The sequence below is a fragment of the Haliotis rufescens genome, unplaced genomic scaffold (genome assembly GCF_023055435.1).
Source record: "Haliotis rufescens isolate VD_foot unplaced genomic scaffold, xgHalRufe1.0.p SCAF_1, whole genome shotgun sequence".
Lineage (NCBI taxonomy): Eukaryota > Metazoa > Mollusca > Gastropoda > Lepetellida > Haliotidae > Haliotis > Haliotis rufescens.
Window position 1 is genome coordinate 63,665,956 of NW_025963779.1, and position 27,729 is coordinate 63,693,684.

Consider the following 27,729-nt stretch of genomic DNA (forward strand, 5'->3'; position numbering starts at 1 on the left):
AAGTCTGAAAAGATGGAATTTATTGTCTTTGGTGGCGTTGTGCAGAACGATTTTTGATGCATTTTTAGTTAAATGTGAATTTGCGCTAAATGCATGCAAAATGTGTATGAAGTTGTACTTCTTGAAATCTATCGTTATATTTTGATGAAGAACCACTCCCATTTACATCATGTGGTATTGTGAGTGGGTGAATTGGGATTAACGCCGCGTTGAATAGTATTCAGCTGTTTCAAAGCGTTTTAGCTTATGGGAGGATATCCGAGGTGATGCAGGTCTTATGCGTTTACCAATCACGAGACCGACGAGCAGGGATATGGTGCTGACAAACCTGGAAATATAATCAGGCGGAATCCGGTATTGGAACATACTACTATTGCCTTCAGACAATAGTGGGGCCTTGGATGTAGTTATTTCTTTTGTACTAAAAACATTTTGACACAGTTCAACAAAAGGATGTTAGCTAGCACATGCTCGGTTTCCTGAAAATAGTGTTAGAGGCCCCCCCTCAGAGACAAACATCATACATCAGCGAGTGATGACATGTTCAGTAATAAAAATTATGTTCTTTATAATCTGTAATTCCAAGTTTCGAGTACCACATTCTACATATTCATTGACATTATAAGAGAGAAAATGAAGGTAAAACGTATGAATGGTCAACACTAAAGGGAAGCTGCATTTTAATAAAGGCAGCGCTTTGTTCAGATGTCATGTAATCAATTTGTGACATAATGTACAATGCATGACGTCATATCGCCATGTGGCTTCAAATGACGACCAATCAGCATTGAGATTCGCTCAAAGGTACACAGGCAAATATCAAAAAGTTATTACTCACAACTATTCTACCCTTATGGATAATATGTATAATTGTGTTCTTCAGTTTGCCTTCTTAATAACACAGATCAAGTTAATCGATCTCATTGTTTGTTGATGAATCTTAATCAACGGAGCTCAATTTTCAGCTTGATCGGCGTCTTTGGTTGTAAAATGCCTGTGACCTTAAATTCTGTCAGCTCGTCCTGCAAATAAATATTTCAGATGGTTACATTTGCCGAAAATATAAGGTAATGTAATGTTTATCAGTTGAAATTAATAATATATTTATTATGACTTCTGTTTGTCGACCACCTCCTTGGTGTTGTGGATAGAGCATTTACCCGGAGTACGGAAGCCGGTGGCTCGCCACCTGACCGCGGCATAAAAAATAACGTTAAAACTCCGACTCCCAAAAAAATGAAATGCGAAAAAGTTCAAAAAGGTGATAAACCTCACAGATACAGTTCACGGAAACAGTGATGGGCAATAGTGTCTCTGGTGAAATTGCTCGGATGATTAGATTGATTGGTTAGTTCGTTCTTACCGGTGTGTCCTTCAGTCTGACAAGCCGAATGCTCCGGATCAAATGGACGAGAGCGATCTTCACTTCTACCAGGGCAAGCCTCATTCCGATACAATGACGTGGTCCGTGGCCAAATGGTTGGTAGAACATAGGGTTGATCTCAGCCTTTTTCTCCCATCTGAAAAATGTGCGTAATAGTGTAGCTTGAGGAACAATTTAACACGTACTGTATTGTTGATTTCAAATTCTTTTGCGGCGTAAGGGAATGATTCACACCACAATCATGGCGTCAATGACACTACAATTTCTGAGTGATTCATACGTCAATCATTGGTTCACTAATACTACAGTTACGGAGTGATCCACACGTCAATCATGGCTTCACTAATACTACAGTTACGGAGTGATCCACACGTCAATCATGGCTTCACTAATACTACAGTTACGGAGTGATCCACACGTCAATCATGGCTTCACTAATACTACAGGTACGGAGTGATCAACACATCAAACGGGCTTCTCTGATACCACAGTTACAGAGTGATCCACACGTCAACCATGGTTTCACTCATACTACAGTTACAGAGTGATCCACACGTCAACCATGGTTTCACTAATACTACAGTTACAGAGTGATCCACACGTCAACCATGGTTTCACTAATACTACAGTAACGGAGTGATCCACACGTCAACCATGGTTTCACTAATACTACAGTTACGGACTGATCCACACGTCACACTGCAAACACGAAAACGTTTTTTTTCGTACATGGTCATTGGACGGAAAAACGACGTTATTTGGACGCTTTCAAACCATCGTTTTTCCGTCCAAATAACGTCGTTATTTGACATCGGAATTTACTGGGAGAGAACGATATCATCAAGCTCCTCCCTTCTTGATTGGCATTGTCAATCAAGCAACAGCGTCTACCGGTATTCCTACTTCTCAGATTTCATTGGTCAGTTCTCGCGTGTTAGATTTCAGGCCCGAGTTTGACGCTGTACTCGAAGCGCTTAGCGGAAGTACTGAAATCAATCGTTCTGCGCATGCGGATTGCTTAATGCCTTGTCCAAATTTTCCGTTCTGTGCATGCGTGATTTCGCATATTGTTTCCACTATATGTCACCACTATTTGACAGTGATTCATAAACACAGTCTGGTGATGAGTTCGGAATCGTACAATGTCGCTTTAATTTATGGCACGTAGTTAATACGCGCGTATTTCCCATTAACAAATACAATGATAACGGTGATAATTTTAGTCAAAATAATTAGGAAAGCGCAAGGCTCAGGAACGTCTGAGTATAGGAAAAGGATTTATACTTTCGAAAGTTATATAATCGTCAAATACGCAAAAGAATATCAACCGGCTTTTAAAACTTATTTTTGTAGAAGGTGATCTTGGTGTTTATTGCCAGATAGTATATGCATATACATTTTCCAGATATTGCTTATTTTAATGTTTATTAATAGTTTTAAGGTTCGTCCGCCTAATTGACGGGATTCCACTTTCTCATATGTACATGACACTTAAACAGTGTTCTGTTACTGTAAACAGATTAGTTTCAAATTCCATACTGGTGATATCTATGCTTAGTCTCTAAAACTGTATAGTTTTGAAAGAAACAAGTAACTCCATTTAAATTGAAGAGGAGCCCCAGTTATATGTGAGATTCCGAGGTGAACCTACTCTATGGATATCTAAGCTGCCACCCAAACCGACCCAAACGGGACCCGAAAGCTTATTTTCTGCTATATAGTCACATGGAAGTGCACCAGAATTATACATTGTATTCCGGACGATTGTGTTCTTTTATCTACTTTTAAATGTTGCCTATACACTAATCTGGACGTACTAGTCATTGTTCTATTTATGTCATCCTATTATATATATATATTTATATCAGATATACATTAACGCATGTTACCATTCTAAAGTCATACTCTCATATAACCTTATATTGTTCATAGTATCAAAGTTTATTCAACAGCATCAAGAACAGCAATTTAAACTACTGAAACACCCAAACACAAGGCTGTTATCAAGCGCTGGTGCAGACGTGATGCATCGTAAAAAACTGTATCGTGATGTCTTCAGAAATACAATTTCTTGCAACATTTATACTACGAGATAGTAAGCCTAAAGCTTACTCACCAGTGGAACGTAGACAATATCGCTAATACAGATATCACGTATTTGAATGTTAATACTAAAGACAACACTCATTATTTTTGCAGTGACGATATAACACTTATACACGTTTATTAGTGACTTTCATCAGTTTTGCTATCAATTTTAATAATTTTGTTTTCACATATACAAGTAGCAATACCCGACTAGCCTGTCATACATACTTATGGGGCAGTTTTCAATCTTGTACTGACTTACTCTGGTGTTCCTGAGGGGAGTTTATTGGCTTGGGTGTTATACCCCGTTTTTCTGGTAATCCTATTATTACTTCATTTTTATCTAATGACACCCTGTTCTCTGGATCACGGCTCCGTGACTATCCATAACAATTAAGATGAACATTCAGATCAAGTACATGAATGAGTTTGTTTTGACGCCACAGTCAATCAAAGACCAATGCTGTGCGGTTTGATTACACACTTCTACCAGGTCGAACATCGTGGATCTTTTTTCTACCTAAAGAGAATCATAGTTCATATGCTAATCCATCTATTGCCTACGAAAACCGTCCCGCTCAAGATGACCTTACTTGTTGTTAAATCCATTCAAATGCGCTGAAATGTGCGTGTCAAGGACAGCTGATGTCCGATGCTGAAGAACCGTGTTCACAGCTGACCGACTTGGTATTTTTCTGCACTGACAGAAACTGGATGTACTGACACACAGCTGTTATAGATATTTAGCTAACCCCTAATCAAATAGATGCCCTTCGTTAATCTCTGTGTGGAGTACCGTATATACCTGTGATAACGATACCGGTGGCGATGCTGATGCTGATGGTGGTGGTGATGATAATGATGGTGACGGCGATGATGATGGTGATGATGATGATGATGATGGTGATGGTGATGATATGCTGATATCCTTGCATTTTACAGTGGTGATAAATATTATCTGTGATTGCAAACTTTAACATTTGAAAAATGAAAACACATTAGGTTGATCATATGTTCAAGGCCGCTGGCGTTGCTTAGTGGTAAAAGCGTTCGCTCCTCGTGCCGAAAGTCCAGGTTCGATTCTCTGCATATCATAGGCACAATGTGGGAATCCCCCGCCGTGATATTGCTGTAATATTGCTAAGGCGGCGTAAAATCCGACTCACTTAAACTCTCATAAATCACTGTGCCATTGCTAACCAAGGTTCTGCAGATGGCACCGGAGTATGTCAAGATTCAACTCTCGGTTGGTCTTCTTCCATTATATCTCACTAGGTGGCGCTACTGGCTTCGCTAGGTCGTTCATTCATCCACAGGGCTGTGTACATGAATGGCGGCACTTTCTTAAAGCGGTTGTCAAGTAGGAGTTTATGTCATCGGAAGTTCACCTCAACCGATTCCAGGAGTCCTGCTTTTATCTGATCCATTGACCTAAGTTTGTGGCTCTGTGACAACACGTACAAAAGAAAGTCTTTGTACAGGAGATGCAATGGGCAATTCATGGCATATCACAGGCTTTTACGGATTGTGAACCGGCCTCGCGATATCTAATCCGCTGTCCTCGCATAGATATTAACATATCTTCGAGATCTGTCTGAATGAATGGCGTGACAACATTCAAGAAGTACGTTAACGGTTATGTGAAATATTAGAATGATTCCACCACAGAAGCCAAATCTTAAAGTTGTTTGATTCTTCGGTAGCATTTTCAATAAATGTTCGAAAGGTTCCTGAATACATTAATCGAGATTACGCTATCATCACGGATGACGTATTCCTGCATAGATATATCTAGATCGGTGACCCGTACCCAGATCCGGACATACCAGTGAAACAGGCACTCACTCGCTCACTCGCTCGCTCACTCACTCACTCACTCACTCACTCACTCACTCACTCACTCACTCACTCACTCACTCTGTCAATCAAACAATCAATCAAAATGGAAATCGAGTGACGGATGCTTGACTCATTGTAAGTCTTTGTACGCCATTGTATCGTTGCTAGTGGTACCAGTTACCGGTTTGGGCTAGACGAAGCATTGACGAAGCAAAGAGTTTACTCAGACGTCTCCTTGGGGGAGACTGGTATCACACCTGTGATCCCTGGCGATAAGAAATATGACATTGCGTACCAGGCCAGCAGTTAGACGTATCAACGTATAATTGTAAAATTTAATTCTCCTCGGCGTAATATATATCTTGCAGGTGTACGTAAACAGGATGTGTTTGGTAACTTGAGCAGGAAGCACGAGTGCACGAAGGGATGGTATTTCAGATGACAAATGAAAGAAGACAGAAATTTTGTGACCCAAATTTAGTGACTGGTGGCCGTGTCGCACACACGACTTTTTATTAAATGTATCCTCGAGAGTCAGTAAAAAACTAGAAATAACTGCCTTTGTTCTGTAAATCTCACAAAGTTTCAGCTTTCGCCTCTTCCTTTGTGGAATGAGGTTTCACATTTGTAAAATGATCTCTGTTATCTGTCTGTACTATCAACTTAACTGCCCTCACCCCCTGCAGTTTTCCCGTCCCATTTTGCCAAGCAGGTGACCCACAAGGAGGAATACGGCCCTCCCTCAGTCCAGACTCATGAGTTATACTGTGCCTACCACAATAAGTTGTGAATACGTAGCCTTGCTGTGGCCAAACATTTTGTAACAATTTGGCAAACCTTGATATGTAAACAGCACATATAATTCAGTTTTATTTCATCTAAACATATCAGTTGAATCCCACTTGACCTCTGAAGATCCGGTTAAGAATAGATTTACAGCAACCCATGCTTGCCGTTATAGGCGACTATGCTTGTCGTAAGAGGCGACTAAAGGGATCGGGTGGTCAGGCTCGCTGACTTGGTTGATGCATGTCATCGTATCTCAATTGCGTGGATCGGTGGTCGTGATATCAATCACTGGATTGTCTGGTCCAGACTCGATTATTTACAGACAACCGTCATATAACTGGAATATTGCTACGTGCGGCGTTACACAAAGAACAACAAAAACGGGAAAAAACGGATCCTACTTATTTTGTGGATACCATAACAATAAATCAAACCAATAGATCGTTTGAGCTAGCTAAATATAAAAAAATAGTCGATAGTCATATTTCCCTCTGTTGGTCCCACGTGAAATATTCTTCATGAATACTGTAAATCATGAAATTAACGCAATAATAAGTCAGCACATTAATGCGAGTATCGAAGAACCCTGGCCTCAAATGCGTCATGACATTTATGAGAGTAGCCTTGCAAAAATCACTGTAGTCATAAAAACGATTTTTACATATATAAATACATACAGAGGAAATGCTTAGCATTTATCTTTTAAGGAAGAATGTGGGACTTGCTTAATACATATGTATGTGGACATATATGTATGTACATTTGGATGAATATAGATATACCTCCTTATAGATATAGATCGTAGATGATTGTAGAACGTGCACGAAGAAAATGGAATAATTATGTGAGTAATCGGGTAAATACCACGTTTAGCAATATTCAGCCATGTTGCGATATTGGTTTCCAACATACAAGACTTGAATTTGGACCTGGCTTTCTGGTGTGATGTAACACCCCATAATCTAATGTAGAAAAAGAGCTAAAAGCACGAATATTTGCGTAGTATTACTACGTTAATTCATCAGTATATATGTATTTTGCGCAAAGGATATTGTAGATCGACGCTTACATGCGCATATAACCTATTCACCAGTGCTGTAATATTTAATTCATTTGTCTTTTGATACATATAGACAGGAACATGGAGAGGCTGTCTGAAGAAATATAGACATGCATGGGATCTTTTGGATAGTTGTACTTCACGGTTAGTCAAACGCTTAGTCTCTGAAAATACATTATTTTGGTTAAAACGAGAAACTATATTTAAATTTAAAAGGAGCCCAAGAGAGATGGAAATTTCAGCCTAAACCCCTTGAACATCTAAGCTTGTTTCATTTGGGGCTATAGCATTGCAGTAAAACCTGGGCGGAAGGGAAAATAATTTGGTTCAGGGACTGTGAGACAAACTGCATCACGGTCTGTATCGCCGTCATGATCTTTAGAGCTACGAAATTAGAGCCATCTGAGACAGCCACTCGACACCTGTTTGCACCCATCACATACCAGTCACTACTGTCACTACTCCTCTCTCCAAACGAAAAAAAACACCGAAAAATGTCGGAAGTGTATATTTGTAATCCATCTAATTTACTATTTAGATACATGATTTAACTTAATAGTAATTATATAGATATCTGTGATGCTGGTACCGTTTTGTCGCCATTGTGTAGCTATTGTGGAGTTATTATGAAAATCAAATACATGTCTTGAAATATAGACTTGTAAAAGAGTTAATCAAAGAACCATATGCAGCCATTTAATTGGCGTGTATGGATATATTATCCATTTACTTATACACACTTATTATGGACATATACAGAATTTCATTGTACCTTATTATTGAAAAAATACCCGTGAAGATCCGGGTTAGAATAGGCCTTCAACAACCCATGCTTGTACTAAGGCGACTAACGTAATCGGGTGGTCAGGCTCGCTGACTTGGTTGATGCATGTCATCGTATCCCAATTGCGTAGATCGGTGCTCTTGATGTCAATAACTGGATTGTCTGGCCCAGACTGGATTATTTACAAACCGCCGTCATATAGCTGGTATATTGTTGAGTGCGGCGTTTAACAACAAACAAACAAACAAAAACTACTTTTAAGGAAGAGTGCAGGACGACTTGCTTTATACATATATATGTGGACATATATGTACTGACAAGAACGCCATTTCAAGAATACAGTCACGTGAAGAACGTCATGTGACCGACCTCTCGTCCTAGCCGTATTTCTTGTAAACTTCACATTAAAAAATTAGTTATTATTATAACCAAATGAAACACAACCCATTATTCGATAGGGGTAATTGTTCATAGCCGAGGGATATGTTACCACAATAAACTTGGTAACATTGTTTGGTTTGACTTCTTGGCGCGTACCTGAATTCCATTAACATGTTACATATCCTGGGTAGACTGCAGTATTTGGGTCCCCACTTCGGAACGAACGTTTTTACGTGTTTACGGAAGTTGTCGAATGAAAAACGTTCCACGCATGCGCACTTCGTTATTTACGGTCGAAGCGAGAGGAAAATAGGCCGCCATTTTTTGTATCCCACTGAACGCTGTGGAATGTTTTAGGTGAAAAAGGGGGTTAAAGGGGGGTGAAATTTTCATAATTTAAAGTAAAAACGGGCGTAAATCGGTTCGGATTTGCTCAAATAAATTGCACTAGGGTAAGTTCATTCATGAATGCATATTATGAATATTCATAGAATGTTCCATTACTCACTCAATCAAAGAGATCCGCTGACGCGTCGAAAGCATTGGATTCCTCTTCGTCAAAAAGTTCTGCCGAACCATCCAATTGATTAACATTTTCTTTTTCTCCGATATCGGATGCCCGCACTGGACTATAAACACGGCTGATGAACTTAAGAAACTGAATAAAAGGATCAACTGAACAACTTAAATATTTTTTTCTGATAATGTACTTATCAAAATAACTATCATACAGTCCTTTATTCGTTCCGTACCTAGGCAAAGATGCCTTCACCGCTCTCCAAGTTGACTCTATTTTATTTGTACATGCCCCTGTTTCTGAATTTACAAATTCTACACTGTGGTTAACTTTTTTATGTATGTACCCCATCCCCTCCAAAGATTCCAAACAGTCATAAGCTTTCCAACAGTCCGAATGAATGATTGATCCCGGTTTAATAAATCTTTTAATAATTGGGATCAATGTTTCGCAATTTCTTTTCTCAACAGCAGTGATGAACATCTTGCTAGAATTCTTTTCAATCCCACCAAACACCCAAACACCATCCACTCTCCTCCCCCTGTGAAACTTTCTTTTCCCAAATTTAGATTCATTAATCTCTACTTCTACCCCAGGTCCCCCAATAGCCTCATTCTCTCCTTCCAAAATTTCCAAACAAACCTCTCTGCAAAAATTATACCAATCAACCAAAGTGTGATCAGAACCAAGTTTCAACTGAACTTTAACAAAAATCTTCTCTAGACCTGTAAACCCAATAAAATGTAATTTTCAAAATGTCAGGAATGGACAAATTAGAATTATAAAACCAGGAAGAACGCTTCACAGAAATCTTGTGATGACACCTCTTATTACTACACCTCCACACATACCCCTCACTCCTACTGCTGTCCCTCCTCCTGCTTATCACACCATTCTCACACTTACAGCAAGGCCCTCCAAACTGTCCTATCACGCCTACATCCTCTAACCAGTCCAAAACTCTCCCCTTATCTCTGCATAATTCATACAAATCATCATACACAATCCTACTGTCAGACAATCGTGAAAAGTAATTGAGCAAAGTGACAAAAATAGAAGACTTACCAGCCGTGCAATGTACTACGAGCGTAGTGGCGTTCGTAGTAACGAGTCCATATAAGGCATGTCACATGATCAGACACGTGATGTCTTACGTCATTATGTCCCGCCCACAAACACACGAAGTCGACACCACGAGAATACGGCTTTACTTTCTATCGTAAAACTCTCGTCGCCCTTAGGGGCGGAGTCTTAGACCATACTTTTCACGTCCTGCTCATTTTTGGGGTCCTTTTTGCACAAAAATGCTTCCTAACGGATTTCGGCGCTAGCGCGTGCGCGCTTATATATAAGCGAAGCTGCCGAAGGCAGCGGTTTCCTTACGGAAACCCACGAAGTGGGGACCCAAATACTGCAGTTGACCCCATATCCTAAAACTGGCTTATCAGCAAATCTCGCTGCACTGCGCGCGACAGATACTAGAGCAAGGCATGCCAGAAATACGAAACCTAAAGCTTTCGAAAGGAAGCCTTGGGAATCACGTGCGTCGGGGGACCAGCGCCAGCTGATTGGCCATTAACAGGTGTACAAGGCGGAGCAAAAACATCGTTTTTCCGTCCATTTTTCGCTTGAAAAACTCGACCTTTTTCTGCACACTTTCTAGACGCTCACCAATTAATCAATTTTAATGAATTTTTAGTCGTTTTTCCGTCCAATGTCCATATACGGAAAAAAACGACGTTTTCGTGTTTGCAGTGTCAATCACGGCTTCGCTTACTTCAGGTTCTACCTTCCACTTGCAGATACATATTGAAAGAGCAAGCATTTTTTACCATAAACACATTTTCCCCATCCAGAAGTGACGTTAGCCGAGCCATGGATATGACACGGAAACGAGATTTCCATTAGGCATTTACAGTGAAATAAAGGAAAAGGTTTTCTGTCTAAACAAATACGGGATCAATATTTTTTATGAACGTGGTGTTTGTTGTATAACGCTGCACTCAGCAATATTCCAGCTATATAACGGCGGCCTGTTGATAACCTAGTCTGGACCAGAAAATCCAATGATTGGCACAATGAACACTTCATCCATTTAAAGCCTCCTACTACGGATACAGGTTGCTGGGGACCAATTCTTACCCGGAAGCCATAAAACATAATTTTGAACACATCAACTGCTGCTTAAACAACGCACTCACCTCTCAGGTTTGAATTTTCTCGGTTCTGGGAACACCTCTGGGTCTCTGTGCAGGAAAATGATGGGGACGTTGACATAAGCCCCTTCAGGAAATGTCCATCCTTTGATTGTTGTTGTCTTGGAAACGTAACGGTTAGTTCTGTAGTGAGGAATATGCTTTTTAAACAAGTCTTGAAAAATGGGATATATTTATATAGGATTCAGATCTGTGGCGGGACTCAAATCGGATGGCGGATTCTCAAATCCGTGGCAGATTATCATTTTTGTATGACGTCATGTTTGCAATGATGTCTTATCCGTGAACGGACAATTGTTCAATTGTTATATGACGTCATGTGTGAAATGACTTCTTTCCTGTGATGACGTCATGTAAGTTTAATGTCTAATATCGATAGACACAGCGATCAGCCGAGACGTAGATGTTATCACGCGAGCGTATGTGGGAATAGTAAATATGCTGTATTAGGAATAAACATTGTATTTAGCGAACTGTGTTAAATTAACCGGGATATATTAAAACAGTTTATTGTTAAAAAAGAATTTGAGGACAACGACGATGAATCACACGTGTCTAATGCAGAACAAATAGAACAAATGGGGTGAAAGTAATATTTCCCCCCAAGTGAAGCACATTTGATCAACGTTGAATCGGTATTCAAGATTACAACCATAATACCACTTTGCCAATGAAAAATGTTAGGGCGGCGGGGAAGCTCAGTCCATAACGTGATCCCTCTTCACGCAATTCAGTTCCAGGATCCGCATTGTTCGTACAATGCAACATACTGGCGTAAAATACATCATCATCATATCATCAATACAAACAATGCATGTTTTAAGCTGGCGTCAGTGTTCAACAGAAGCTTCACTGCTGTGTTTTTTTAATAAGGAAGATAGTAAAAATGAAGTTATGAATGGTACTGAATACGTGTATCTGTCCCTGCGGCTTCTATTCCGATGTAATATGGATAATTAGCTTGTGATATGTGTATACAATGTATAATTCAATAACAAAATACGCAATATGTGGGAATAATGCCATCTATGGATGCCTGTGTATTAATGTGTATTTTTGAGGAAATTCCAACATTTTGTGTGTTTACGAATGACGAATGATGTTACAGGCTGAGAATATGTTGTCTCCCCCAAAATTTCGAAGAGAAGTACACCGCAAGGCCTTGAATGAGTTTCTTCTTGAACTGTTTGCAGGGAACCTAGTCCAGGGGATGATATCTACCCACAAGACGGCGAAGCAGTTATTTCAGGCCCCATACGGCGGTGAATAATGGTACTGCAGTATTTATGAGTGGCTTTTGGAGGAAGGGTTATGTTCTGTCAACAAAGCAAACGAACGGCGAGAGACAAGGTGTACAAGGTGGAAGAAAGTGAAACTGGCTACACTTTTGATTTGCACAGGAAGCACTTACGGTAAAGGCGTATATAAAAAAACCAAAATGACAACTTGATGACATTTGTACATCAACTGTATGATACGTTTATGTCAAGACAAACATGGGTTGTTATAGACTTATTCTAACCCGGATCCTCACAGGGGACATGTATTGGATAAAGATCAATTCCAACCCAGATCTTCTCAGGGAGGAGACAAGAATGGGTTGCTGTAGAAAAATGCTAACCCGGATTTTTCACGGAGGTAGACAAGCAATGGTTGCTGAAGATCAATTCTAACCCGGATCTTCACGGGGGACAGGTATTGAATGGTAAATACTAATTCTAACACGGATCTTCACCGGGGAAGACACGCATTTGTTGTTGAAGACTAACTTTAACCCGGATCTTCACGGGGGAAGACAAGCATTTGTTGTTGAAGACTAATTCTAACCCTGATCTTCACGGGGAAGACAATTCAAGCATTTGTTGCTAAAGACTAACGGGGGAAGAAAAGCAATTGTCGAATGGTGAAAGTTGGCGAAGTTGTCCCAGGTTAATTCCTACTATGTCTTCTTAAGGATTTGAGAATAGAAAAGACATTATCCATTTTCTTACGCCATAACACCTGGATAGAGTCTCAGGGTTTCGCTGACCACGCGATCCATGTAGACCAACCCCTGGATATTGTCATAATCAGGGTCCTCCTAAGAAAAAAAGAAAGAGAACATAATGAATCACATTTAACGCCATTGTCTATGCCATGGACCTGATTTATTAACCGAGGAGCAAAGGAAACTATATCTTTCAGTTAGGTTAGCGATATTATATTCAAATCAATAACTGTACTGTCGCTTAGTCAGCCATCAAAGAATACTTCAACATGTGTTTATTTTTTTAATATAATTTGATCTAAACTTTTTTTTAAAACTATTACACAACTGCTGACAGGCATCTTAGAAATCTTTGAAAATCATTAAATTTGCTTTTTTTCGGCACAGATTTACATGTCAAACATGGTAGAGGTCATGTGGATGCAAATTCATTTCTAACCCAAGTCTTCATTGCACCAGTTTATTTTTATACAAAACGAAACTGTCGCAGATCACCTTTTACACATTGTAGCAGGGTGGTTAAATGGACATAATCAAATTTAACCCTCGTTCTTAATTTTTTTAATTACATTAAAAAAACAACTCGGTATACTTTCTTTGTCCCTGAGTTTATATAAAACTACCGCTCCGTGGTCTTGTGGATAGAGCATCTGTTGGGAGAGCGGAAGGTGGTTGGTTCTATCCCCGACAACGTATGTATGAATTGTGATAATATCGTGCCTTTAGGAAGAACTTACAACATTTATTCACGAGGGACAAATAATCCGTATCCCGAAAAGGTTACTCTATGTATTACTCATTGGCATATTGATAGAGAAAATGAAGAAGAAGCGTTTGAAATGTCAATCCCAGAGAAACCTCACTAATCACTGAAGGCAGCATATTGTTCATATGACGTAACGTAATCACGTTGTGACGTCATGAACAGTGGATGGCGTCATATCCTAATTGTGTCAACAATGAAACACTGTGACGTCATATAGCTTCAACTGACCATCAGTATTGAGAATTAAAAAAAATGCACGACCAATTACCAGAAGGTGTTACACATGGTCATTCAACCTTTACGGTTTATAAACATGAATTAAAATTATGCTGAAAGCGTACTTCTCCAAGGACTAAATATATTTCCTTTGCCAGCTTGTCCTGCACGCCAGACTGAGTTGCCAGAACATAGCCAATAAACTGCAGAGTACCAGCAGTTGTTTCGTATCCACCGAGGAAGAATACGAAAGCCTGTCCTATAACTTCATCCGTCGTCAAAGCTGGGGACAAACATATTTGACATATCCATACAAGCGTACTGGAACAGTGAGTGATTTACCTATGTACTGACATGCATACTGTGGAGTGTGGTCTGCGGCCGGTGGTCAATAAATACATTTCCCAATGACCAAACATATGTTTGTTGCGGGTGCCACCTGTGGCGCAAGATACGCCCACATTTTCGCGAACACCTTTTGTCATCATTATTTGACAGTGATTCATAAAAACGTGTTTATTGTGTAGCTGGAATCGTTCAATGGACTTCGATTTAAGTAGAGATTTTCATGATAAAGGAAAGAATTTGTTGCTTTCTTTTCATTCGAACATGAGATCACTCAATTAGGACTTGAAAAGTAATACACAGTGAAACATCTTAAACCCAGGCATTATCCATTACAGTTAAATCGTTCGGATTAACCAATCACGGATACTCAGTAATTTCCCATTAAACAAATAAGTGTTTCAAGGGCACATTTGTCTCAAAAAGGGAAAGACAAGAAGGACTTTTTATCATTTTTTTACGTGAAAACAAAAATTCATAAAGCAGGAAATATTTCTTATTTTTCTCCCACCGAAGAACCACCAAACACAAGTGAGCACACATGACAACTTGCTCACATGATTCTTGCTTCATATGACGCGGGAATGTTAAACATATTTTGTTGATTGCAATAAAAATGATTTAATGTGACGCGTGGATGCCCTAGAAACATTTCTATGTTTAACCTTACATACAGACGTAAGAAGCAATAGTCGTCCAGGTGGTGAGGGAAATGGACTTAATGAGGCTTCACTGGTTGGTTGGTAGTTTAGCGCCGCACTCAGCAATATTCCAGCTATATGACGGCGGTCTGTAAATAATCGAGTCTGGACCAGACAATCCAGTGATTGATATGATGAGCATCGATCCGCGCAATTGGAATCGATGACATGCATCAACCAAGTCAGCGAGCCTGACCACCCGATCCCGTTAGTCGCCTTTTACGACAAGCATAGTCGCCTTTTACGGCAAGGCTTCACTGTAGTGCGAACCAGCATATATCCACAAACAACATTCACTCCATGCTTTTTTATTCTTACTGCTGGATGATTTCTGCGCTGCTTCGTCTGAAATCTTGGATCCATCTTGATGATCACCCTCCTCGGCGTCTAACAGGAGCTGCAGGATGTCAACCCTCCTCTTAAAAACAAAGGTTGCAGGCTAAAATATTACATACTCATCAACCACAGTCATTAGGTTCTAATAGGTCATGGTTAGGATATACTAATTAGGTAATGTCTGGAACGTATTAATCAGGTCATAGCCAGGACATATAAATGAGATCAGCGTGACGACATATTACTTAGACCATGTCTTAATTAGGTCATGGCTTGGTCATATTAATTAGGTCATGGTTAGGATATATTAATTGGGTCATGATTTGGACATATTAATTCGGTTATGGACAGGACATGTAAATAGGTGATGGTTAGGACATCTTAATAAGTTCATGGCTACGACATATAAATTAGGTTTTTACCAGGGCGCATAAATTAGGTCATGGCTTGGACATATATATAAGGTCATGGCTAGGACATATTAATTAGATTATGTCTGGAACATATTTATTTGGTCATGGCTAGGACATATTTATTAGGTCATGGCTAGGACATATTAATTATGGCGCGGACGTATTGACTTTTTGGGTGGCACGGTCGTCGCGGGAGCCGAAATTCGTAATGGGGAGTTGCGTCCTTTACCAATAGAGTATTTGCCCGGATTGTGCTTATAGTGTGTCACCAAACCTGTTAGGTGTACCAAGGCACCATTCTGAGGAGCCGCTGACCGAGTGGACAGTAGCTGAAACTCTGGTAAATCTGGACAAGACCAGATTAATTACAGGTGGCTGTACCAAAATAACAACACAATTAACTCCGGGTACGATTCCCCACATTTCCAAAGCCCATTTCAGATGTCACCAGCAGTTGCTTGACAAGCGGCGTAAAGCCAAACTCACTCACTCAGTGCCTCCAAAGCCTTTCATCAGATGTTAAAAGCTCACCTCTCTGTCCTCCTTTGCTTCATTTTTCCTCTGTTTTATCATCTCCGTCACGGCTTGTGTAAAAAACCTCTTGGTGGACCTTGGGAAAGCTCCCAATCCCAGCCACTTCGCCAGAGCCCTGAGTTCAGGGAACAACACTGAAAGTAGGTCATATGTTAGTTTGTTAACAATGTAGTCAAACAAATCAAAGTTATCCATGAAAACTATATTTATATAAATTACCATATTTACTAGATGATGCTCTTGAGCGCATATTTCTTTCAGACACTTTCTTCCCGGAGTTTACTCGCAAAGATAATTAACGAGAGAATTCCGTGCATACAAACTACCCGGCGTGCTATGTTAGTTGCTTTCTTCTGCATATCAGATGTCTTCTCTTAGTTAAGTTTCGACAGGGAAGGTTAGTTTAATTATGAAGCAAAACATGTTGGTGTGGGGTTGTTTTCTGTTTGTTGTGAGGTATTTTTGTTTAGCTCTGCACTCATCAATATTCTAGTCTTGTCCAGACAATCCAGTGACTGACATCATAAGCATCGATCCGCGAAATTAGGATACGATTACATGCATCATCTAAGTGCGAGTCTGACCACCCGATCCCGTTAGTCGCCTCTTACGACAAGCATGGGCTGATGAAGACCAATTCTAATCCTGACGTTTACGGTGTATCGAAATGAATAAGTTAATACATGCATACGTACGGTGTATTAACGAAACTTACTTATCAGGAATACGAATGGGTTTCCAAAAAACGCATTATCAAACACTTTCTTGGTTTCTCTAACAAAGTTGTTGTCAAAGTCGTTTTGTGAATCGATTTCAATCCCGAATCCAGTGTTGCCAATGGCGTCCATGCTGAATGCTCCGAAGTATCTGAAATAATAGTTCACTATATTACAGAACATGGGAAAGTCTCACAAATAACATACAACTTGAAGTTGATAAAGCGTACATTGTTATCTGAATATCTAATTAAGCAGTTAATCCACAATTTGTTGTGTCATGGGGAATTATAGATAGGAGGGAGCCCTCGCAGCGATCATTACAGTGTTGTCTTGTTCATTCATAACTTACGTTTGTCACTATTCATCTCATGTTGAACGTCAAGCAGGCATACTTCAGGTAATCTCCGTATATTATGTGGTGTTGTCAAACCTAGAAATAAACTCGGGGCGAACAGGGATTCGAGCCCACAATGGTATGTTTCTGGCGTGCCCAAAGGAGGCAACAATATAATGGAAGTGAGATTTATATCGAACTCTGCTTACATTAATATTAACTTTCCAATAAAGCAAACACTGTTTGCAGCCCTCAATGTATGCTTTCAGCTACAGTGAGTGAGTGAGTGAGTGAGTTGGGTTTAACGCCGCTTTTAACAGTATTCCAGTCATATCGCGGCGTGTCAGCTTAATGTGGGAGGAAAGCCCGAAGTGGTGCAGGTTTTAGACGTTTACCACTTCGGTGAAACCCACGAGCACGGGTATGGTTCTGACAAACCTACAAACATAATTGGGGCGAACCGGGATTCGAACCCACAATCATAGGTTTCTCGCGTGCCCAAGGGACGCAACTCTGCACAGCGAATCGCGGCGCCTCAGACGACTGGGCCACCCGTGCCCCCCTTTCAGCTACAGCTACCACTTTGTTTATGGTTTGCTGCTTTCATACTTACAAATCTTATATGATTTATTAAGTTTTAAGACCCGCGAATATCATGAATTAGAACTGATCTTCAGGGAGCCATGCTTGTCTGCCCCGTGAAGACCTGGGTTAGAATTGATCTTCAGCAACCCATGCTTTTCGTAAGAGGCGACTAACTGGACCTGGCGGTCAGGCCCGCTTTCTTGGTTGATACATGTCATCATATCCCAATTGCCTAGACCGATGCTTATAGTGTCAATTACTGGGTCTTCTGGTCCAGACTCGAATATTTCAAGACAGCCATCACATACAGTGTAGCGAGGTTCGGCGTTGAAGAACAAACAACAAACAAACACAATATATACAACTTACTGTTTCAAATCAACTTCTTCTCCGCTTTCAGCAGCACGAATAAAGTTCCTTGTAAGCTTTTGGGCACAAAGATTTATTCCTCTGCACATCTGTAAAATACAGCACACATATATTCAGTAAAGGTCTCAATATTGATTTTGTCCATGTTCAGCTTGTCTATGGGTACAGTTCAAGACTCCTACTACCACCCCCTCCCACCCGTAGATAGACTGATACGTATGTAAGCATGCAATTCATCACTCACGCTTGCTAATTATAATCAACCCAAATATGTATTAATGATTTGGATAGTAACTTCTTTATTGACAATTTGTCCATCAATTTGCCTATCAATGATAGAAACAATCATTTATTTCATTGTTTTCATCTATTTCAGCTACAATAAAGAGAAGAAAATGCAAGAGATACCTTCCTGAGTTTGCCAGCGCTAAAGGTGGGACTGGCGATCTTCCGGATTCGATGCCAGGTGTCTGACTTCGCACTGAACATATTGGTGCTGAGCGGGTAATCGTCGAGATCTATGAAACCCTAAAAATGTGATCTTGTTTTTAAATTACGCCTTACTTAGTAGGTCTTCAGCAACCCATGTTTGACGTAAAGGGCTTCTATGCATGTTGTAAGAGGCGACTGAGAAGATCGGGTGGTCAGGCTTGCTGACTTGGTTGATGCATGTCATCGTATCCTAATTACGTGGATCCATGCTCATGACGTCAACCACTGGATTATGTGGTGGAGGCTTGATTATTTACAGACCGCCGAATATTTCTGAGTGTGTCGTTAAACAACAAACAGGAATTAGTAATATTCTAAATGACGACGTCCTGTGTATTCTCGAATATTGACAGGCAATCCCGTCTGATATTATGAGCAACGATTCACGGTCAGACGCAGCGACCACACTGAGAACCAGAACCGTTACCGAGATCGCAGCCCCAGGGGAGACCGTCACAGCAACGACAGGAACTCTAAATACACATTACGACATGATCATGCGGATGCACGTGGTAAAGAATAGGTATACCTCTAACCTGTGGATTTTAACCAGCTACTGTCATGCTGACCACTACAACAAAACATATTCAATGACGTAACGTGTTACACTTTATTCTAAACAAGCATACCATACGGTCCGTGAAAGTGTCAAAATCTTTTATCAAAACCTCCTTCAAAATGTCAGGGTCAAAGACATTTATCATAGGGAATCCGCCGAACCATTCTCTGAAAAATATGAACGAAAATATATAGTCATGACAGTCATCGGATATACCGATAGAGCAGCGCGACATCCATTTAAACTATTATTTTATTAATGTACTGACAACGGACCCTGAACAACTGTACATGGGGTTATATCTACGTTATGGTGAACAGGGCGTTGTATCTACCAGGACTGAGCGTAAATTCTGGGCTCAATTGAATATCAACATTTTATCCAAATGTAAGCCAAGGGATTAAACCCGAAAAGGGACAAAAGCATGATAGGAAGAATATCCAAGTATAATGAAACACATAAAACTAGTATGAGAGAGCAACATTTTAACATAAGACATGATTTTTTTAAATTCAGTTGTAAAGTTATGAGTCAGGAACACGTTCAAAACTGAAATGAGAGTTGTCTAAAAGGTAACAACAAACCAATATGTTAGTAAAGCGTGTCTGTCATAAACGTTTAAATGTCACACTGCATATCCAGAATATCACCAACGTAAGGGGTCCAAAGTGCCTTGTAAATATGGAGCTTTATAACTGCGCTTAAGGTGCAACAATGGTGCAAAGTTACCATATAGGAACGTGGCACAACACTTGTTGAAGAACATCCGGCGAGGGAGATCAATCAATCAATGTTTCAATTTTGTGTTAGCCAATTGGCTTAAAAACGCTTTGTTTTCCCCGTTTTTAAGCCAGTGGGCTAAATACCAATGGGGCTTAAAAACGTGCAGTGCCGATATAGGTCTGTATATATCAGGTGGAAAATGGACCCTAGTAAAGAATTATTTTAGCTGATTACCCAAATACGTCTCCATACTCTTTTCTCTGCTTGTTTTCAAAGTCAAGCCCCTGCAACATTAATGCACACTGTGTGAAATTAGAAAAAAAACAATTTCAAGGAAAAGGACTTGAGTTGAGAGAGTTTAACATTAGAGTAACTGTAGATGAATACAAAGATACTGACTTGAGTGGAGGGAGGGCCTAGGTTAACATTAGCGTAAAAGGAGATGTTAATTATAAAGAACGGACTTGGGGGGAGAGGGGGCCTTGGTTAACACCGCGGTAACTGGTGATGTTAGAACGGACTTGGGGTGAGTGAGAGCCTAGGTTAACCTCGAGGTAACTGGTGATGTTATGATATCTTAAAAGAACGGACTTGAGGGGAGAGAGGGCCTAGGTTAACACCGATGAGGTAACTGGTGATGGGGGGGGGGGGGGGGGGGGGGGGGGGGTGGTAAGTATAGGTTAACACCGCGGTGACTGGTGGTGTTATTTAAAAAGTAGGAACTTGAGTTGAGAGAAGTTAATATTAGAGTAATTGTAGATGAATATCAAAGAAACTGACTTGAGAGGAGAGAGGGCCTAAGTTAACATTAGTGTAACTGGAGATGTTTTGTATATTAAAAGAAGCTGACTTGACGGGAGAGAGGGCCTAGGTTAACACCGAGGTAACTGGTGATGTTATTTAAAAAGAACGGACTTGACGGGAGAGAGGGCCTAGGTTAACACCGAGGTAACTGGTGATGTTATTTAAAAAGAACGGACTTGAGGGGAGAGAGGGCCTAGGTTAACATTAGTGTAACTGGAGATGTTTTGTATATTAAAAGAAGCTGACTTGACGGGAGAGAGGGCCTAGGTTAACACCGAGGTAACTGGTGATGTTAATTAAAAAGAAGGGACTTGTGGGTAGAGAGGGCCTAGGTTAACACCGAGGAGGTAGCTGGTGATGTTATCTAAAAAGAACGGACTTGAGGGGAGAGAGGGCCTAGGTTAACACCGAGGTAACTGGTGATGTTATTTAAAAAGAACGGACTTGAGGGAGGGCCTAGGTTAAGACGGAGGTAACTGGTGATGTTATCTAAAAAGAACGGACTTGAGGGGAGGGGGGCCTAGGTTAACACCGAGGTAACTGGTGATGTTATGATATCTTAAAGAAACGGACTTGAGGGGAGAGAGGGCCTAGGTTAACACCGAGGTAACTGGTTATGTTATCTAAAAAGAACAGACTTGAGAGTAGAGAGGGCCTAGGTTAACACCGAGGAGGTAACTGGTGATGTTATTTAAAAAGAAGGGAATTGAGGGGAGAGAGGGCCAAGGTTCACACGGAGGTAACTGGTGATGTTATCTTAAAAGAACGGACTTGAGGGTAGAGAGGGCCTAGGTTAACACCGAGGAGGTAACTGGTGATGTTATCTTAAAAGAACGGACTTGAGGGTAGAGAGGGCCTAGGTTAACACCGAGGTAACTGGAGATGTTATTTAAAAAGAACGGACTTGAGGGGAGAGAGGGCCTAGGTTAACACCGAGGAGGTAACTGGTGATGTTATCTAAAAAGAGTTGACTTGAGGGTTGAGAGGGCCTAGGTTAACACCGAGGAGGTAAGTGGTGATGTTATTTAATAAGAAGGGACTTGAGGGGAGGGAGGGCCAAGGTTAATACCGAGATAACTGGTGATGTTATTAAAAAAGAACGGACTTGAGGGTTGAGAGGGTCTTGGTTAACACCGAGGAGGTAACTGGTGATGTTATTAAATAAGAACGGACTTGAGGGGAGGGAGGGCCAAGGTTAACACCGAGATAACTGGTGATGTTATTTAAAAAGAACGGACTTGAGGGTTGAGAGGGTCTTGGTTAACACCGAGATAAATGGGGAAGTTATCTAAAAAGAACGGACTTGAGAGTAGAGAGGGCCTAGGTTAACACCGAGGTAACTTGTGATGTTATCTAAAAAGAACGGACTTGAGGGTTGAGAGGGCCTAGGTTAACACCGAGGTAACTGGAGATGTTATTTAAAAAGAACGGACTTGAGAGTAGAGAGGGCCTAGGTTAACACCGAGGTAACTTGTGATGTGATCTAAAAAGAACGGACTTGAGGGGAGAGAGGGCCTAGGTTAACACCGAGGAGGTAACTGGTGATGTTATCTAAAAAGAACGGACTTGGGGGTAGAGAGGGCCTAGGTTAACACCGAGGAGGTAACTGGTGATGTTATTTAAAAAGAACGGACTTGAGGGGAGGGAGGGCCTAGGTTAACACGGAGGTAACTGGTGATGTTATGATATCTTAAAGAAACGGACTTGAGGGGAGAGAGGGCCTAGGTTCACACTTAGCTTACTGGTGATGTTATCTAAAAAGAACGGACTTGAGAGTAGAGAGGGCCCAGGTTAACACCGAGATAACTGGTGATGTTATTTAAAAAGAACGGATTTGAGGGGAGAGAGGGTCTTTGTTAACACCGAGGTAACTGGTGATGTTATTCAAAGAAAAATACTTGAGGGAGAGAGAACCTAGGGTTAAAATTGCAGGAATAGAAGATCTTATTTCAAAGTAGCGGACCTGAGGGGAGAGAGTACGTATTCGATATTTACCTTCCAGACGAAATCTAGAATGGCCCCAAAAATAAGATTTGGTTCTCGTCCAGGGATACCAGCATCCTTCAACAGGCGCTTTCTCCTTTTACCATACCTTGAGAAACAAACAGAACATTAAACAGCTGACAAAACTGGCTAACTTGCTTTCAGGATGACACCCGTGTTTCCTCTAAAAAGCATTACCATACACACTCAGAGGCATTATGTGCTGTGAACATCTTATCATGGGTTTAAGCTAAATATTTGCCAAACATTGAAATTAAATCAGAAACATTTACAATAACTGTTGCCAATTTGTAAATCTATATATTATCATAATTATACAAGTAAAGTCGAGTCCCACTACATACGGGTTCAACTGGGGATACATATAGTAAACAGAGTTTGCTGGAACAGACACATCTGAGTTGGAGACAACTGGGTTCAACAGGTTTGTTTGATGCTCCTAATTATTGCCGCACGCGACAGCACTATTAACTCGAAATAAGCAGAAAGAATTACTCCGCTTGCATTTAGACGGTTTGAATCTCGAAATTGAATCCCGAACGCAATGGAAACATCGAATTTCACAACAGCACTCGAACTTAGAAATGGCCATCGGTGTCATATTTCAACAAACACGTAGTATTTCCTATAAATTTTGGTAATATAAAAATACGTTTACTTACGAAAGCAATTAATTCAGGCCGTGTGTGTGTGTGTGGGGGGGGGGGGGGTCTCCGGGCAAATGCTCTATATCCCAGACCATGGGGGCGGTCTCCGGGCAGATGCTCCATCCACTACACCACGGAGGCGGTCTCCTGGCAAATGCTCTATATACCTGACCACGGAGGCGGTCTCCGGGTAGATGTTCTATATACCAGACCATGGGGACGGTTTCCGAACAGGTACTCCATCCACTAGACCACGGAGGCGGTCTCCGGGCAAATGCTCCATCCACTAGACCACGGAGGCGGTCTCCGGGCAGATGTTCTATGTACCAGACAACGGAGGCGGTCTCCGGGCAAATGCTCTATATACCTGACTACGGAGGCGGTCTCCGGGCAGATGCTCCATCCACTAGACCACGGAGGCGGTCTCCGGGCAGATGTTCTATATACCAGACAACGGAGGCGGTCTCCGGGCAAATGCTCTATATACCTGACTACGGAGGCGGTCTCCGGGCAGATGCTCCATCCACTAGACCACGGAGGTGGTCTCCGGGCAGATGCTCCATCCACTAGACCACGGAGGCGGTCTCCGGGCAGATGTTCTATATACCAGACCACGGAGGCGGTCTCCGGGCCGATGTTCTATATCCCAGACCATGGGGGCGGTCTCCGGGCAGATGCTCAATCCACTACACCACGGAGGCGGCGTCCGGGAAGATGCTCTTTAAAATACACACTAGAGGCGGTCTCCGGCGTGATGTTCCATCCACTAGACTATGGAGGCGATCTTGAAAAATGTCCACTCACTGCGTTTGTCCATGTTTTTCTTTCTTTTTGGATTGCCTTTAGTTGTTTCTTATTTGTAATGAGCATGCTCATAGTGATTATTGGAACAGAAGCTCTATGAAAACAACCTAAAAGAGTGTCTTGCTCATGGTGCAGTGCAAATCCCCACAATTAGTTACATATTTGGGTGAACATGAGTCTCAGTCATACTGTGTTGGTAACTGCAATGGTCACTGACAAAAACATTTCAATGCCCCTATACCTGAAAAATATCTTGAAATTTAGTTGTCTTAAATTGTGCATAATAATAAAGTGCTGGTGCCTCTGTCCTAGGCCTACATGACCCATTAGACACTAAAATTCTCCATCTCATACAGAGTTCACCTATACGTTTCGCCTTTTTTATAGCTCTTATTGTAACGCGTATCGTGGTAATTTATCAACTGTCAGCTTTTCGCCATACGAACGATCAGATTTCCTTCGCCAGAATATGGCGGCGGTTCAAACTTTCATTGGCAAAAACGTGCGTTTCCCCGTCCCCGTCGCGTGATCTGCGATCTGTCACAGAACATAGGTACCTGTCTATGCACATTATCAGTATTGTTTGAGATTAATTATAGAGGAAGAGTTCACATTTTTTCAGAATTAATGATAAATTAAATAAAGACGCAGAGAGTGATACTTTAATGTCGGGTGTTCTGTCCGGAGGTATCGGAAGTGCAGACGACGGATACATTTGGAACGTTTCAGTGTCACTTCAATAACATCAAATTTCATCGCAACGCTACGATGAATATTAATTGTGACTGACATGACACATGTACAAGTAAGTTCCGATTGAAACAGATCGCGAAATATAATATCATACAGTTTTGCCTGGAACTATTATAGTCAAAGCACGAGGATATGTAGGTAGGGCAAAAGGTGTTACATTTCTAAGATGACGAATCTTGTGTGTTTTTTTAGATGGGTTTAAAATCAAATCTGTAATGAGCGGCACCGTAAACTGAACGACTGGTTCATCTAATTACCTGCATCGTAACGTTAATGGACAAAATACGTTTCAAACAAACTATAACACCACCAAATTGGGCAGTTCCTGGTTAAATTGTCACATTTTAGTATTGTCCGTTCAGTGAGTAATTATCCTCAATCCAATGCGGCAATAAGTTTGATTTAAATTCTATTTTCGTGTATATATTTGGTTCAATGTAATCACGTGACGTCAGTACTGTCCGGTTTATGTCAGTGTGCGTGCGGCAACGCAAATAATCTAATTTTTAAATTAATAATTGTTTTTTCGGTATTTTCAATATGATGATAATAAGTATACAGACGGTGATGTTATGATTACGAATATACGATGTTTCGTCTTTTTCTTTCAGCAAATGAAAGATTTTAATTTATCTATACCATTATAAATGTAATTTTTGGCCGATGTTAATATATCTTTATGGGGACGGGGGTGGAGTCAACACACTCTGTTGCAGGTCGTTATAGGCAAGGTAATAATAATTAGCAAAGTAACATTAATTATATCAAATCATAAATGTTACAACGGGTAGAAAAGAAAGAAAATATTTTTTAAATATTTTTTTCGCAGTGTTTGTGCCATAAGAACATACCCACCAAACCAGTCTAGCAAATTTCTAAACTTATTTGCCTGGCCATTTTACACATTGTTAGATTGGCATTTTTAGAAGTTGGCAAGTAGCTAGAAAGACAAGATATTGTATGGATGACAACTTCTTTATTTTAAGATGAGTGTGTTAGTTAACATTTAACGTCACACAGGCTATATTTCAGCCATATCGTGGCGATATTTTATGATAAAGCGACGTTCCGGTATAGATCTTTATACCGTCGTCAAGCAAGAAAAAAGACAGCACAGTAGGGGCTGATATACATGTAATAAGGCTTAACAAAAATCAAATGAGGTATGCATGAAGGGATTAACAACAACAACAAAGGGTCATGGTTGATTGATATAGAAACAACAGGAAGAAGCCAACTGTCCATGACGGGGTTCAAATATACAGTGCTGATGGGTTTAATTAGATATGACAGCTGGAGTGTTCTTTTGTTTTATCAATTCATTAGGATGAGGTATCCTTGATCTCTGTTGACTGAGGGCTTGAACTGCTTCTGCTAGTTGTCGTTTGGTGAAGTCATGGAGATTGTTTGACAGGACTTGCACATGGTACATTCATGATCATCATCATCATGGCATCATGGGGATGATGATAAACAGCAAACAAGCAGCAAACAAAAACTCCAGAGCATGGTTACTTGCCAAAGACCACAACAGGTATTTCATACAAATAAAAAATGAAAGAAAGAAAGAAAACTTAAAAACCCAGCTCACACTACTACGTATAGCGTAATAATTAACATAACCTTCCCTGTCGAAACTTAGATGACAGAAGAAATTATTCAGGTGATATGAAGAAGTAAATAAACTAATATAGAAAATAGATTGCAAACTTTAGCAAGGTTCACTCATTTCATGTTATAACTTCATATGCGACCAAGGCTATAGTAAATCAAGAGTTATGTCCCTTGCACTTTACTCGTCATGTAAACATTCAACTCCCATTCCAATGATATTGTCCGTATACACAAAGCGCGTCGTGTATCACAGTGAGTTTCACCTTTAAAAATCGTTGTATATATAGGGTTTTTCAAAACAGACTCGAAAAGCATATGTTCAAGGTTATAATAGTACACTTACAGATAAAGCAAAGCCACGAAGCCTGCAATGAGACCTAGCGTCCAGGCAGCATTACCACCGAACAGGTCCATGGAGAATCTGGCTGACAAGCAGTCTGGGTGACAGTGACTTGTAGGATTGTCCTTTGAAGCAATAGGTGTGCACTATGTTCAGCCTATATGTGTAGTTCAACGCGGAATGCAATCTCTATGAAGTGTAAGGTGTTGTCAGCCATTTTGTTTTCCCCGTGACCTATTTTTTTTTTCACAAGAGATTGACCTATATATTTTATCATTGGCCATTGTGTGCTATACATGGGGACCGACTCGGCAGCTGTTGGTTGAGATTTACAACGTGAAGTGAAATGGCGTTTAGCTTCGCGTTGCAGATTTTGGGTGGGGGGGGGTGACGTTCCCTCACACGAAGGTTGTCTCGGGGTAGACGCTTGTAGCGCGAGAAGAGGGATACGACCAGACCTGGAATAAACACCATAGATAATTATATGCGTCGCATGCAACTACGTATTTAACCAACAAACAGTTAATAAGAACAAAATCCCTTGCACTTTTTGTGTTTTTTACTTAAAGGGGAAGTGTACACGCAAAAATCACTTTCTTTCTTTTTCTAAACAAAACGCAATTTTA

General features: G+C 40.7%; 1 protein-coding gene across 1 annotated transcript; it reads right to left on the minus strand.

Annotated features, from left to right (window-relative positions):
- Nucleotides 1-27,350, minus strand: LOC124142422 (cytochrome P450 3A29-like). The gene is made up of 14 exons (XM_046510883.2): nt 27,107-27,350; nt 22,937-23,033; nt 20,372-20,421; nt 19,485-19,581; nt 18,772-18,891; nt 18,364-18,452; nt 17,072-17,223; nt 16,354-16,490; nt 15,392-15,491; nt 14,153-14,310; nt 13,050-13,138; nt 11,044-11,181; nt 1,364-1,520; nt 1-1,022 (listed from the first exon to the last, which is right to left on the minus strand). The coding sequence occupies exons 1-14, from the start codon at nt 27,175-27,177 to the stop codon at nt 945-947; spliced, it is 1,533 nt and encodes a 510-aa protein (XP_046366839.2). The 5' UTR covers nt 27,178-27,350; the 3' UTR covers nt 1-944.
- Nucleotides 27,351-27,729: the final 379 nt, after the last annotated feature.

What these genes read in the sequence shown, in the direction of transcription:
- LOC124142422 (XM_046510883.2), bottom strand. Translation starts at nt 27,177, where the DNA reads ATGGACCTGTTCGGTGGTAATGCTGCCTGGACGCTAGGTCTCATTGCA. An exon ending in CCCATTCGTATTCCTGATAA is followed by an intron (nt 16,491 to 17,071) that starts GTAAGTTTCGTT and finishes ACCTACTTTCAG; the next exon opens with TGTTGTTCCCTGAACTCAGG. An exon ending in AAGCAAAGGAGGACAGAGAG is followed by an intron (nt 15,492 to 16,353) that starts GTGAGCTTTTAA and finishes TTTGTTTTTAAG; the next exon opens with AGGAGGGTTGACATCCTGCA.